Source organism: Sphaeramia orbicularis, chromosome 11, assembly GCF_902148855.1.
Source record: "Sphaeramia orbicularis chromosome 11, fSphaOr1.1, whole genome shotgun sequence".
NCBI lineage: Eukaryota > Metazoa > Chordata > Actinopteri > Kurtiformes > Apogonidae > Sphaeramia > Sphaeramia orbicularis.
Window position 1 is genome coordinate 47971512 of NC_043967.1, and position 15584 is coordinate 47987095.

Below are 15584 nucleotides of genomic sequence, written 5' to 3' on the forward strand. Positions count from 1 at the left end.
TGGTAAAAAAAACAAACGGACTTGACCAAAAGGGTTAAAGGAACTTATTGTCATATATCAAATATTTGTTCCTGTTTAAGGATTTGGAGATTTATTTTATGTCAGAACATCCAAAGGCAGCACCAAAAGTGATCTCAGCATCTTCCTTTAAGGTTTCTGGAAGATTTACATTTTGGGTATGGTTCTCAGTCAACAAGTTTTTTTTTTTTCTTTTTACTGAAAACTAAATCTGGGGCAACGATGCAATATTAATACATCAGAGAGCAGAGAAGTCTGAGCAGAGTTTTTAGTGCATAGATGGAGGTGTAGAGACTTTGGAGAGTGAGGGAAAATAGAATGAAGTTATTTTAAAATGAATGAATAAAAAATGTATGAATAAAAAAAAAGTCACTGATTCAGTGAGTAAATGATGACTAACGCAGCATGTGGTGATGAGGAGACAGCAGCATTCACTGAATGAATACTATTACCAACTAAGAAATGCCACATTCGATGGAAACAGCAACAAAATGCCTCCATGTATGAAGAGCTGCAGGAAAAAATAAAGTAATTCCACAAAAACATCCAATGGAAATGTCCTTCAATAGCCAGTGCTTTACTGTTATACTCTGAGTTTAATTCAGAACCAGAGCTTTTTTGATATAACTGCAGGAAATGGGCTGATCTGTACTTTTACTTTTACCAGAGTATTTACACAAGAAATTGTACTTTTATTTTTTCCAGAGTATTTATAATTGTGTCTGTACTTTCATTTTTTTCCCAGAGTATTTATAAAAGTATCAGTACTTTTACTTTTACCAGAGAATTTATACTAGTATACTCAGTGCCAATGAAAACGCAACACTTGAAGATTCTTATATTTTTTTAAATCGATGAGGATTTTTATTCGATAAGCTCTTTGGAATTAATCATAGGCCATTTCTATACAGTTAAAATTAAAAAATCACATTCAAATTTGTTGACAAAAAATAAGGATAAAGAAAGAAACTCAAGGACCCCCAAAACCAAAAGTCACAAAGCGGTCCCGGAGGTACTGCAGCTCAATGTAGCGATCCTGCTGTGGCGTGGTCACACGTGCTCATCCAGGGCGAGGTCTGTCTGCAACTGAGCCAGTTTCTTCATGTCTCTGTTGCATCCTGACTATGGTAGTCACATTGCATCCAAAACGGCGCGCCACCTGCCGAGCAGAGATTCCGGCCTCCAGGAGCCCCATAGCATTGCATCTTTGGTCACGTGTCAGTCTAGGCATCGCTGAGTTATTGCAAATGATTTTGGTGCTTTTCAGTTTGCCTTTATATACAGAACATGACCACTCCTTAACTGACCACAATTCCTTAAGTTGAGCAGTTCATTGCTGAGCAATGAGAAAAACAAGTCTTATGAATGCAGACAAGTTCATTCAAGCGTGACAATAGCTCAACCCGTCTCAGGTTGTTCAGAAATTGTCTGGGATTATCTTATACAGGTGAAACTTAAACATATTGATGCAGCTCAGGAACAATAAAACACATTCAAGTGTTGTGTTTTCATTGGCACTGAGTATATCTGTACTTTTGCTATTACCAGTATTTCTACTATCTGTACTTTTACTATTACCAGAGTATATTTATACTAATATCAGCACTTTTACTATTACCAGTATTTATACAAGCATCTGTCTTTTAATTTTTTTCCAGAGTATTTATACTAATATCTGTACTTTTACTATTGCCAGAGTATTTATACTAGTATCTGTCCTTTTATTTTTTTTCCAGAGTATTTATACAAGTATCTGTACTTTTACCAGAGCATTTATACTAATATCTGTCCTATTATTGTTTTCCAGAGTATTTATATTAGTGTCTGTACTTTAACCAGAGTATTTATTCTTGTATCTGTACTTTTATTTTTGCCAGAGTATTTATACTAGTATCTGTACTTTTACTTTTGCCACCTGTCTGGATGACACGTCCTGACTAAGGGTCGATTGGTTAACTGTTTTCTCTGATTTCCACGTTAGCAGAATTTGGCTCGAGTTGTGGCCGATATCAGACTGTTCAAGTGGAATTGCTGTCAGAGTCTGATGACCAGATGTATTGATTTATTTCTTTGAGTTTAATGTTCAGAAAGATTTATTGATTTACTTCTTGGGCTATTTATTTCTTTGACTAATGCCCACTAATGCATACATTTTGCAGAACAGATATTTTTTCTTCTGTTATTCATCTTTTCCATGCGGAAATACTGTTTTAAGTCACGAAAACTGACATTTTTAAGAATACTTTTCAAAGTGTCGATTTTCATAAACTCTGGCTTGTGTGTATTTGCTTGGTCAGAGAAAACATAAAGATTGGAAAACTTTGGTGTCCGAGTCCATTTTACTCATGTCTATCATGTCTTTGTGTAATGAAGCTGCACCTGCAACATCAAATCCAAGTGTATAAATCAGTGCATGACCTGAAGTAAATCGAGGTCAACATTGATACCTTTGGAAGACTGACCGGACTGGTGATAAAAACAAATCCACATCATGTAAAGAAAACACTTCCACAACCACTACCATGACAGTTTAAAGCCTCTGCTTCTGCTACGTCCAGCTTTATCCACGTTATCCACAGGTTGGACAACAACTATGGTTTGTCTGTTTGAAGTCATTTTTGCGTTGTTGTGTGTACAGAGATATTTTGTAAAATGGAGGACATTTTTTTTAAAAAAACAGAGGAAGAAAATATGTGTTTAGAAAAATATTGGTGTTAGTGTGAACAGGGCATTATTAGATCAACTCACCACTTACCCACTTTATAATAAACTACAAATATGTAACAACTGAGATGAATTCGATGATGGATCTTTATTATATCAGTCTCTCAAAATCCACTATCAGTTCACCTCTGCTCCTGACAGTCTGTCTCCTGTGTCCTGTAGCTTCTAAGATAATGTTTGAGTAAGATTTAGGTTTAGAAGGATCTTTTGGTAAAAGTCACATCTACAGTATAGCGTATACAGTGAGAGATAGTTTAAGTACTGTGGCTACATTTAAACTGATACAGAATAGTGTCATCCATCCATCCATCCATCCATCCATGCTCTGGAACATCTGCAGGTAAATCATATTTGTGTATTTGGTCACTGAGTTAAAATTTTGCTCACTGTAAAAAAGTGAAGAAAGTGGAAAATGTTTTGTGTGGTTGTAAAAACCCAAACTTCACCAATCACCTGTGCAGTGACAGTGTCTGTCTATATTTGTATAAAATACACAGTGAAGTTCTCATCTGCACTGAATACAACAGGCGTCTTCAACTAAAATATCAAGACGTCCATTAAGTCAGACTTCCTGTCCAGCTGAGGCCTCAACAATTAGAGATGCAGGTTTATGCTTTTTACACAATGAAAGCATAGAAACTGTACTAAATTAATATAAATGTTCTCAGTTTAGGGTCAGAAGATACAGGAGACAGATGGAAGCAGATGATTTGCTGTGGTGATCAATGAAGGGACCAACTGATAGTAGTGGTAGTCATTTTGGTTTGACATAAATAAACTGGAAATGGATGGATGGACGATGGAATGAAGGAAATAAGGAAGGAAGGAAGGAAGGATGGGTGATGGATGGATGGATGGATGAATGGATGGAAGGAAGGAAGGAAAGAAGGGTGGATGGATGGATGGATGGATGGATGATCCCAGTCAGATAAATGTAAAAATCTAAGAATGCAGAGTATGTCCATGTGGATGAACACATGAATGTGACTGGTGATGTCATTTCTTAATATGCTTCTCTGTGAGTTTGTATTTTCCTTTGAGAATGGACGATATTTTCACTGACCATTTGAGCATTATATTAGATAAACTGGATAAAACACAGAAGTTTTCTAAATAAATGGAATATAGTTAATTAGACAAAGATAACATAACAGTTGAAGAACATGACTGATGAATCTTTCCTCTGACCATGGGGCCCGTTAGGGGGCCTGTAGAGCTCTGTTCCAGTGACAGGTGTTTGAGTGGGGATAGTGGGGTTACCTGACAAAGGTCAAAGGTCAACGCAGGTGTCCTCAAGCGACCCCACAAAGACCAGAAACAAAACATCCAGGTGAACCCGTTGGGGAGGCCTGGAATCCTGGAGTTTCTTCTTCATAAAGCTGTTCAGTTATTATCATCTGCGTTTAGATTATTTATCCGTTTATTTGGTTTTCGATGGTTACAGTTGAGGACAAAATTATTAGCCCCCCTACAAAAATGTCATTGTTTTAAAGGTATTTCCCGAGTGCTTTTACACAGAGCAACACATTTTTAACACAGCTTTTTTAGATATCCTAGTTTTATTTTGGATGCTTACATGATTTTAGTTTGCACACAGAAATGAAAATATTCCACAAAAAACAAAAAGTACCAGGGTCAAAATTATTAGCCCCCCTGATCCTAATAGTCAGTTGTGTTTCCTTTTTGCTGGATAACAGCCTGCAGTCATAGTATTTTTTATTACAAGTCTCTGACACTGTTTTTTGAGGAATCCCAGCCCATTCTTCTTTGGCAAATCTTTCCAGCTCCTCCAGATTTGGTGGCCTTCTGGCATGGATGTTCTTTTTTAGGTCACCCTGAATATTTTCAATGGGATTTAAGTCAGGGCTCTGTGCAGGCCACTCAGTTACATTCACTTTGGTCTTCTGAAGATAGCTCTTCACCAAGAGAGATGTATGTTTTGGATTGTTGTCATATTGGAAGATGAAGCAATGACCCAGACCCAGTGTTACTGCTGACTGCCTAGGGTTTTCTTTCAAAATCTCCACGTTTCTTTGTTCATGATTCCTTCCACCTTGACCAGATTTCTAGTTCCAGATGCACTATAGCATCCCCACAACACAATACTCCCACCACCATGTTTCACTGTAGGGACGGTGTTCTTTGGGTTCTATGCCTCTCCCTTTTTTCTCCAAACATAAACGCTGCCTCTATGGCCAAAGAGCTCTAGTTTTGTCTCATCAGACCATAGGACACACTTCCAGTATGCATAATGTTTCTCCAGGTTGTCCTGAGCATATTTAAGTCTGACTTAAAGGTGTCTCTTCTTCAAAAGTGGAGTTTGTCTTGGTCTGCATCCTCTCAGTCCATTCCAGTTCAGAGCTATAGTGACTGTCTTCTTAGAGACTATGATTCCTGATGTGGCCAAGTCATTCACCAGTGTCTTGGCAGTTGTTCTGGGGTCTTTAGACCCATCTCTCACTAGTTTTCTTTCCAGGGTCTTTGAAATCTTTCACTTCCTATCTCTGCAAGGCTTGTTCTGTACTGTGTGGCTGTTTTTGAATTTCTGGATTATACTTCTCACTCCAGTTCTTGACACTTGGAAATGCTTGGATTGCTTTGTGCACCCCTCTCCTGCTTTGTCTACATCAATAATAATTTTTCTCGGGTCCAAATGGATTTCTCTAGTTTTGGGCATGGTGCTTTCTCAGCTGACAGCTCAATGAGCCATACTGAGGCTTTTATACCATGTTTTCACTTAAATGTTAAGTGAAATCACTTGATTCACCTGATCACTTTTAAACACATCACCTGTGAAGTTACAGCACATCATTGCACAAAAGTGGTTTGTGCCATGACTTAATAAATGGTCATTTCTTAAAGGGGGCTAATAATAATGTCCCTGGTTATTTTAGTTTTTTTCTAAATAATGCTGTTTTGGTGCGCAAATATAAATAATTTGTGCCTTCTAAAGAAAACTAGTATGTTCAGAAATGCTATGTTGAAAATTCCTTGCTCTGTTAAAAAAGTACTTAGGAAAATCTTGAAGAAACTTAAAATTTCATAGGGGGGCTAATAATTTTGTCCTCAACTGTATGAGTAGTGACTGGAGGTGGTTTTGTTTGGTTTATTCGGCTGCTCATCAGTGACAGTGAGTTCAGGTTTGCAGGTTCGGGTCATCTGATGTGAGCTGTAGAAGGAGAAGACAGGACAGAAACAGAGAGGTTTGATATTCTGATAAAACATGGCGGCTAAAATTTACTTGGGGGGGTCAAATAAATGGCCATTTTTGTTATAAAAAAAAAAGTTGTAAGAAATGCACAGAACTGTGTTGAAATAATGCTAATCCATTTGTGCACAGACTACTGATATTATTTGACAGTGGAAGCTCTATTTTCAGAAATGCTGGATTTTGAATAGCACGTGTATGTGAAAACTTTTGCTGGTGGACGGACGTGACATTACCCATGATGCTCTGGTCAGTACCAGTACTTTATTAGTAATAAACTTATATACTTACTATTGCTAATTCTCCTCTTATTCATAAATGTTAGTATTGTGGATCTAAAACAATAACAGCTGACACAAAAACACAAAATGTGTCAGTGGACGGATGTGACATGGTTGTTACAGATCCCATCATACTGATGCTCGGCAGCCATGTCACCGTTTCCACAAATGATCCCTGTGCAAAAACTGGGATCAGAATTATTTATTGTATAGTTTATCATCATACTAAAGTGTAAACAACAATATAGAATTGTTATTTCTTTATAAAAATGCTTATTATTAAAAACTGTTGATTTAAAAAGTGACGTGTGACATTCTTCATGTATGTATTGGCGTAACATAAGCAGGATGGATCAGCACCATACTCCAGACTGAACCTGTAAAAATAAAACATGTGATATGTAGGATAGAATCTGGTAAGAAAAACTGGGGAATCTAAAAGAATAGAATATTTGTTTTTCAGGTAAATTCAGTTCAAATATAACTTGGCCATTTGTGACATGAAAATTTAGCATTAATTGTGATGAAATTGGACATTTTTGAGCTGAAAACATAGTTCATATGAGCATCAACATGTTGCAACAGAAGTGAAATCCTGTACATTTGCATCACTTGCATTTACCAACACAAAGTTCCTTTGGGGATTCACTTATATTGATTTTTTATGCACAAAGACATAAATGAGACCTCTAAGCAAATTTTAGCCAATGGACATTCATCCTTAGGTGTGGGCGTATGCTTGCATGTCAGCAGAGATGAAATCAGATTGTTGGTTTTGTTTGTTCGGTTGTGTGTTTGTGCTTTTAATGTTTTGCTCACCTTTCCCCTTACCTGTTCAGGTGGTATGGTCCATGAAGGTGAGAAAGCATCAAGGACACCCATGGGACATATCACTTCTTTAGAGCTTTCTCCTGACTGAAGGCCTGCTTTATTTTCAACCTCTAGCTTTAGCACCAAACACAAACCCTTCACCCCTCACATGGATAATCAGCCTGACACTGCCCCTAGTGTGTTTCTGTGAAAATGCACCAGATACATCATCACTGTGTCCAGTCAACAAAGTGTTTCCTTCACTGTTTGAGGATCAGATGCAAAATAGATAGTCTTTGTCATCTACACTATGTGGACAAAAGTATTGGGACACGTTAAATTCAGGTGTTTCTTCAGGGCTACAAACAATAATGATAAATGTCATAATATAGTTTTATATTGGGTTAAATATCATTGCATTGCATTGTTAGTTTTCTTTAAATTATTTTTGCTTCCAAAGTGCTTCAGAGATGGCTTTTACTTAATTTCTCTCAACATTGATGTAAATATTGATGTTTGTATCTCAAATCAGCATGAACAGGGCATCATACAGCTGTAGCCATGATGTGTCCCAATATTTTTGTCCATATAATTTAGAAACATCAATATTTCCTTAAAGTTTAATGGGAGGTTTTTCTACCTAAGTGAGATGTGAAGACAGTAGATGGTTAGTTGGGGTAGAAAGTTATTATTTACAGTCAGAGTATGAAAAATATTTTAGAAATTTAGAGGTAGAACATTTAAAATCATAGTCATTGATTAAAAATAAAAAAACAAAAAAACAAAACAAAATCAATGTTGAGAGATTAAGTGGATCAGTAAGATAACAGTTTAAACAAAACTAATCAATACAATACAATGATATTTTCACAATATAAAACTATATCATAAAATTTGTCGTTATTGTTTTGTAGCCCAGGCCTCTATTAGAAAAGAAACACCTGAAATCAACAAATTTACCAAAGCCGGAATATTTAAGAGGAAAAAAGAGCTTGCATTGCATTATTTCGGATGTCATGTGCATTGGTCACAGCCTTTATTGTTAGTCACATGTCAAGCTGAGTTTCTACAACAGTAGTTTTGTTGTAGTCAAAGGGTGTGTTGTGTCCAGATGTTGAATATTTCCATCATAGTGTAAGAATTCTTATCTGCATGTTAGTGTTTCAAAAACCTCCAAACTCCAAGTGGAAGTGGCAAGTTTTAAGGATCTAAGTATTGACCAAAAGCATTTACTGATCTAAAATGTTTAATAATTCTAGAACTACTAATCCTATCCATACATGCAAACAGTTCAGGTAAAATGCAGCTTGTCATCTTTGCAGAGTCATCAGATATGATCCATTTGTATGTTCACAGGCTCTGTCGTGAACGTGGAAACACTGTCACCTCCTGTGATATTCATTCACCATTAAAACCTACGTCGTTTGACAAATGACAATGGTTGTTTTTATGTTCAGTTAATGATAGCCTATACTTCGTTGAAAAAAAAATCACTTTTCCTATTTTTTTTCTGATTTGATCTAATAACCTTTGAATTTAGTCTGAGATGTTATCAACTTCTAGCTACACGATCAGTGAATTAAACTCAGAAAATACATTAATCTGGTCTGAATTATGAAAGTTCAAGTTAAAAATTATCTATATTAACAGAACTGTTTGTAGCGCAACATTATGTTGGTTGGTTTAGTAAAGTTCTAATGACCACACATATGCATTTGTCCGTCTTTGTATTTACATCCAGTCTGGATATATGTGAAGTATGTACAACAAAATAAACACAAGTTTCAATGTAAAAATATAAACCAAAGTGGTCGTATTTAGTGTGACCTCCCTTTGCATTTTGTTCAGACAAATGTTATTTATTGCCTTAATTTTCACTAAATGCAGACTTTAACTTTTACAACCCATTAAGTTCAGTTTTCTGTGTTTTATTTAAGACTGTGTACATATTTCTTTGTTTTGTTTTTCTTGCTGTATCTGCACAAAAGAGAAGGAGACATAAATATGTATGTCCATTTCACTGATACTGGCCTGAGACTTTGGCACAGTATTGTATGTGTTGGAATTAACAATTTGCCTATTCAAGATAATAATTTTTTAAAATCCACTAAAACTGACAAATGCTAATCTATTCACAAATGTCCTTTTTTACCTTTTATAAATCAGGCTTCAGTTCACTGTGTTGAATAGAGCGCTGTGTTCACAATTCTTGTGTTTTGTGATGATTTTGTTGCCATCTACTGGATGTGACGTTAATTGACACGTCATAGAAAGAAGGAGCGTTAAATCATATATATCAGTTTCAGTCAGAATTATGACAGTGTCTGTATAACAAATACTTACACACATTGTCTTTAGTGTGAAATTTACAGCCTAAAATCCAATATTCACCTTTATTATTAGTTATTAACTACAGTGTCATATTTATGCATAGACATCTGATTTTCTCTACTAGTAAAATCTGACTGTGGTGTTATTAACTACACTCATTGTGGAACATCATGTGGTAAATATTTTAATAATTTAGACATAGCTCACAAAATTACACCCACTGACAACTTTAAAGTTCATTTTTAGGTTATTTCCAACTGATAAAATTCAACCTGATCAATTCCCGTTGCAGCTGATGGTGAATCAGGTCATGTGATGAATGCATTGATGAGTTTTATTGTAGTTTTCCAGTTTCATCTCCCACAGGTGACCTTTACTGACGCCATCACGTTACGAAACAGCTGATTGATGACACATGATGAACTATTTCATGATTGTGCAATCTATCAGAGGATTCTAAAACTTTTATTTATTGTACATTTAGTTTGCCTTTAACTGAAGATGGGTTTTAGGAAAAGGGCTGTTAAAACACCTACAAACTGTTGTTTAAATGTTTTTTTTTATTATGTCAACTGTACACATGTTTAGAGGTAAAAAAAAAAAAAAGACATTACATTTGACTGCTTTAGAAGAGTTAAGAAGAGTTAATAGTGAAATGTGAAGCATTTTACAAGATAACTCAATGAACCACATAAGAATAGCATTAATTCACAACATAAATACAGCATGACAGATTTTATGCTGTAGAATTCCAGACTTACATAGAGCATAAAATTTAATTAAATATAGTCAAAATCATTTAAAAATACCAATTAAAATGTAATAAAAATCACAAAAACAGCTCTAAAAAACTGAACTGAATCCAGAAGCCTGATTAAAACTTTCCCTATTGACCCACACAGGTCTTTTCTGTTATTATGAATTCACCAAATGTGTTCATAATGTTTTGTTGTAAAGACGCATTTTTAAGATATTCTGGATTATTCTACTGTGTTGAAACATTTTTACTACAAACATTGACCGTTATAAAAACTGTATTTATGAATTTTTGGAGAGTTTTTAAGTTACAAAATCTATGTTTTATTAAAACAAGAAACATATTTTAACTTTAACATGATAAACTTAGATAGAAGTGAATATTACATGCACAGTAGATACTTTCTGCCGCTTTGCTGTGTCTTAATCAGTAGTTTTTACCCCTAAATCTTTGTGACTTCACTCAGGTAGAAACTTTTTTTTACAGGTGAGGTAAATTTAATTCAGAATACATAATTTTTAAGATATTTTAATGTGGAAATGTTACAGTGGCAACAAAGTGAGGCCATGTTTCATCTTTATAACTTATTAACCATTCATTTTCCAGTGAAGGTTTTGTGCTATTCCAGTATGAATGACCAGACCTGTGACTAAACCTTAAATTGTAAGATATCTGCTCATTTAAAACCATTAACATCATCTTACCAATGCTCAGGTGAGTATTGAGGAGTGTCTATTCTATGACCCATGAATATGAAGGGTTACTGGCAGCTATATTTACTGTATCACATCTGTCTGCATCACATTTGTACAGTGTTAATCGTTTCATTTTTGGGTGTTACACATCACGTGGTCTTGTAGCTGAGGTAATGTCGGTGCCTTGGACGTCCTTTCTGACGTAAGTAGAGTGATGAAAACTGATTCATTTATGCAGATAAAACCACACTCTACACATGTTGATGATATGATAAACCACAGGAGCCGGAGTCGACTGTATAAATACTCTCACAGTCTTTGGTAGAAATCATCACTGAGCAGATCGACAAGTCGGTTCACAGCTTTACATCCTCAAACATCAGCAGCATCTACAACCAACGTAAGTTTTTCTATCTTTTTTAATGTCCATTTTCTTGGTTATATTTGTCAGATTCTACATTAGATCTTGACGGAAGGAGGATTTCTTGATTTTTTTCATATTTGATGCCATGTCAATATTTGTAATTTATCTGTATTTTTAAACACAATTGTGAAAAAAATTTGGGTTTGTGTAGATTATAGAACAGAAGCAGATTTTCTTTAACTTCACATGTAGTAAATGGGTTGTGGGTTTGTGTTTTCAATAGCTGCACTAAAGATCTGTTTGGAATTGTCCAAACAAGGTAAGAACTGTCACTTTAGTCTGAACCGTGGATCAACAAACAGCAAATTAGCAAAGATAATAACATCCCATAATAACTTAATACCTTCATAAACCTCAGAATCAAACTCAGCTGTGTAGAAGAAATGCTGACATTTTAGCATCAAATTCCTTTCTTTTCATTTAGAACTGTGTCCAGTGAAGAAAACAACAACAGGAATTCTACATTTTATCCTTGTCACTTTCTTTCGCTCTTAAAGTTGTGTCTTAATGGTTCTCATCCCATCTGGTCACTTACCGATGCTTTGGTCAAAGGCCCGGTAGTGTTAGATTTCATCACCATAGGAGACCAGCAGGGTGACTCATTACTCCCTCTAGTGGTCACATAAATCCCCCGACACATCACTGGAAATTAATTCAGTTCATATCTCTACAGGCCAATACACTGACATCTTTGACAGAACTATTGTATTATTCTAAATGCTCTGATCTTTGAAGTCATTTTTAAATATCTGATAGCAGAAATACCACACATAACCACAAAAGAAGAACTTTGTCAACCACTTTGAATTCCAAAAGACTCAAATACACATTTCCTAGCACAGCACAAGACAAAAGTAAGTGACTTCAGTTACTTTTGTCATGTGCTGTAATAAGATGTTATGGGAAAAGCTCATCTGTTTGAAGATAATGTCGAGTGTCTTTAGATAATACTGTATGTCTAAAAGCAAAATGACATAATATTCCATCAATGGAATGAATTAAATTTTTTGTCAAAATGTATAATTTCATCACAGTACACACATCTGATCATCTAATAAACGTAAACTACAAATAGAGCAAACTTATGTAACGTAATGATTTTTACTGCACAGATATTAGATAGTGGGTGGAAACTAAACATGTTCAACACAAAACACATTTAAAAATCAGTCACAAAGTGTAAAAATCCAAAAAAATTAATAAATAAAAAAGAGGCCACTGATCAGTCTACATTGGTATTATCTTAAGCCCGGTTACTCCTGATGCTGAAGGTGTTGTGCTGAATTCTACTCCCTGCCGAAAACTGCTCCCCCTTCCTAAGTCAGCCATGAAGAGGACAATGTGCACCAAATTCACTTTAGTTCATTTTCACAGTTAATTTTTCTCTTTTTTGACTGTAGGGTATGTGAATTATTCATCCTCTGAACACCATCGTAGCTGTGTAGCAATTAATTAATAATATTGTTAGACACTACAGTTATGTTTTTTGTCTGTTTAATATTAAAGAATGGGCAAACTGTAAGGTATATAAAACTTTAAAACGTTAAATCTTAAATAGAAAACACATAAAATATATAACAATAAAAACAGATACTTCCGAAAACTACATCACCCTGGGCTGGGGATGGAGTTTTCGGCAGGGAGCAGAATTCGGCACAACAGGAGGGCGGACATAGTTCCCTATGTGTCTATGTTGCCATGGTAACGCTATGACGCAAGAGCCACATTCCATATATAAACGCAACTAGAAAAAAAAACAGCTGCTTAAAAACTAAAAAAAAAAAAAAAAAACCCGTCAGAAAACATACCATAACAGTCCGAGCTCTCAGCGTACGTCACGAATAATTTAATTTAAAAAAACAGACTTTGCAGCGCTAAGCTAACACTACGCAGATCCAACAGTACAAGTATTCAACTCAACCGATAAAACTCACTGAACGAGACAAAGAGGAGTAAAAAATAATGCTCACATCATCGCATTATGAAGAAATGGTCATGAATTTGGTCTTACCTTTGCTGTTTTCTGATGATAACTCGGTTTAAATGAATGAAGCTTCTGTTATCGGCTAATCTACTGTTTTTGTGTTACGTTGAAATGAGTCCCACTGGAAACAAATTGCCAGGGCAGGATCCAGTGTTTTTTGGAACTTGACCTTTAGAGTCATGAAATGTAAAACACTGACACTAAATATTTCCATTCATTTTTTATCATGTTGAGTTTTTGTACTTGGCCACAATGGATTTTCATTCATATGTTTTAAGTCTTAATTTGCTTGGTTTATCTTGGTGTTTTTTTGTTTTGTTTTGTTTTTTAATACAAAAAAACAGGAATTTATTCATAAAAAGAATAAAAAATAAAAAAATAAAAAAAAAACAGCAAAAAGCTGTGTGGTGGTGAATCTGCCAGTGAGCTGATGAAAGGAGAGAGAGGGAGCAACAGAAACTGGGACACATAACATAACCTTTAGACCACACAAACTGATCTCAGCATGATTTCAATGCAGTTTAATCAATAACAAGTTGAATAACACACACAAATTAAAGCGTTTAGTTTGATTCAAGAGCCAAGTCTTACTCTGCAAAACCCTGTGGATAAAACTAGAGAACTTAAACAAAGATTCAAACAATGCAAATATGACTGCTTACCTTATATTTAGGCCGGGACCGGAGCCGGAGCCGGGCAAATTGTTGGACTTATATTTTCAAAATGTAGCTCTCTCCACACGTTTTTCCAGCATCTGTAACATCTCCTGACCCACCTTTAAGTGTCATTTAAATGAAATGACAAAATTAATGGTCTTACCTTTTTCATGCTGCAGTCTCACTCCTCGTCGTTAGCGCGTCTGTGTTTAGTTTTACACACTGTACAAGAACACTATACTACAGCTCCTTGTTTTGATGCAGGTACCAAAGATGGCCAAGTACATCACAGACCTGGATGTGTCTCTGAATGCAGCTGAGGAGCAGGAGCTTGCAGCTCGAGGTTTCAGCAAAATCAACGTTGACCTGAACCTTGGAGCTGGAGGAAACAAGATCTTCCTCTGGTACATGAAAGGAGACATCGGCGCCGTCACCCAGGTTCAGTTCACCTTCAGTGATTCCATGGCTGTGGGGCTGACCGGAGCAGGATTTCAGAAGATTCCCAAAAATCTAAATGAAGGAGCTTTTGGGAATGACATCTATATTTGGTTCATCAGAGGTTCCACCAATGTTCCTATAGTAGAGATGGATGTCACCACAAGGCCAGATGATGAGGCCAGGAAGATCACCCTGGGCTGGGAAAGATCGGCCTGCGACCTGAATCGATACGCCACCGGATACCGAATCCACGCCTGGGTGAAGAGGGAGAGTAAGACCTACATCTCTGAGGTCACTGCCACTGATTCCTTTGGCTTGGATGCTGAACTTTTCAAGAAAGGCTACATCCGTATTGATGAAAATGTGAACAGGGAAACGCTTGGAAGCCCCGTGTTCATCTGGTTCTACCTGACCACCGACCCCAAACAAGCCCTCAACAGTCTGGGAATCTCCACCAATAATGATGAGTATCAGAGCCTCCAGCAGCAGGAATACACCCCAGTGAGCGTCAACCTGAATGAGGGTAACGGTGGCAACCTGGTGTACCTGTGGTTTAAGAAGGACAAGGTCAATCGTCCAATTCAGGCCGTCAGTGTGCTGGTCAACACAGCTGTGGATCCGTTCAAGAAGGCCGGAGTTCAGGTCATCGAAAGAAACCTCAACTCAGGCACTTTTGGGGCCATCGTGTACCTGTGTTACTACCCATGAAGACCAGGGTGACCTCTGACACATCAAACATGTGACCAGATGATTTCTGTGTCACTTTACAATTAGTTTAATCGTCAAAAGTTAATCTATAACTCTGATCAACATTATCACCAAATCTATGGAGGGTTCATGTAAAATCAGTCAAAACTACTGTTAACCTTCTTTATATGAAATGTGAACGATTTTACACTGTGATTTACTGCCTTTAAATAAATTTTACTTGCATCCAAATGTCTTTGTGGTATGTATTATTAATGTTATTCAACCCTATAACCACAAAACAAGTCAAAATCCAAAAATTAATACTTATTTTAGTTATATATAAATGCCGTGGACACTCAGAGGTCCTTTTCACTTGTGATAGTGCTGGATTATAGTTCTATTCCTGAATTAGTAGCATTTTAGAGGGGCTAAACCAGGGGTGTCAAACATGGAGCCTGTGGTTCAAAACTGGCCAGCTTGATGACTGTTTGCCCATTTTCATCAAGTTCCATTTAAATGCTATGAAAAATTGAGTTGGAAGAATTTAAGTAAATCAACTTGTATTTAT

The 15584-nt window shown here is 36.2% G+C and overlaps 1 protein-coding gene across 1 annotated transcript; it reads left to right on the top strand.

The window, feature by feature from the left end:
• The first annotated feature begins 11171 nt into the window (after positions 1-11171).
• LOC115428015 (uncharacterized) lies at positions 11172-15265 on the top strand. Its single transcript, XM_030146786.1, has 2 exons — positions 11172-11224; positions 14153-15265. The coding sequence occupies exon 2, from the start codon at positions 14162-14164 to the stop codon at positions 15032-15034; it is 873 nt and encodes a 290-aa protein (XP_030002646.1). The 5' UTR covers positions 11172-11224; positions 14153-14161; the 3' UTR covers positions 15035-15265.
• Positions 15266-15584: the final 319 nt, after the last annotated feature.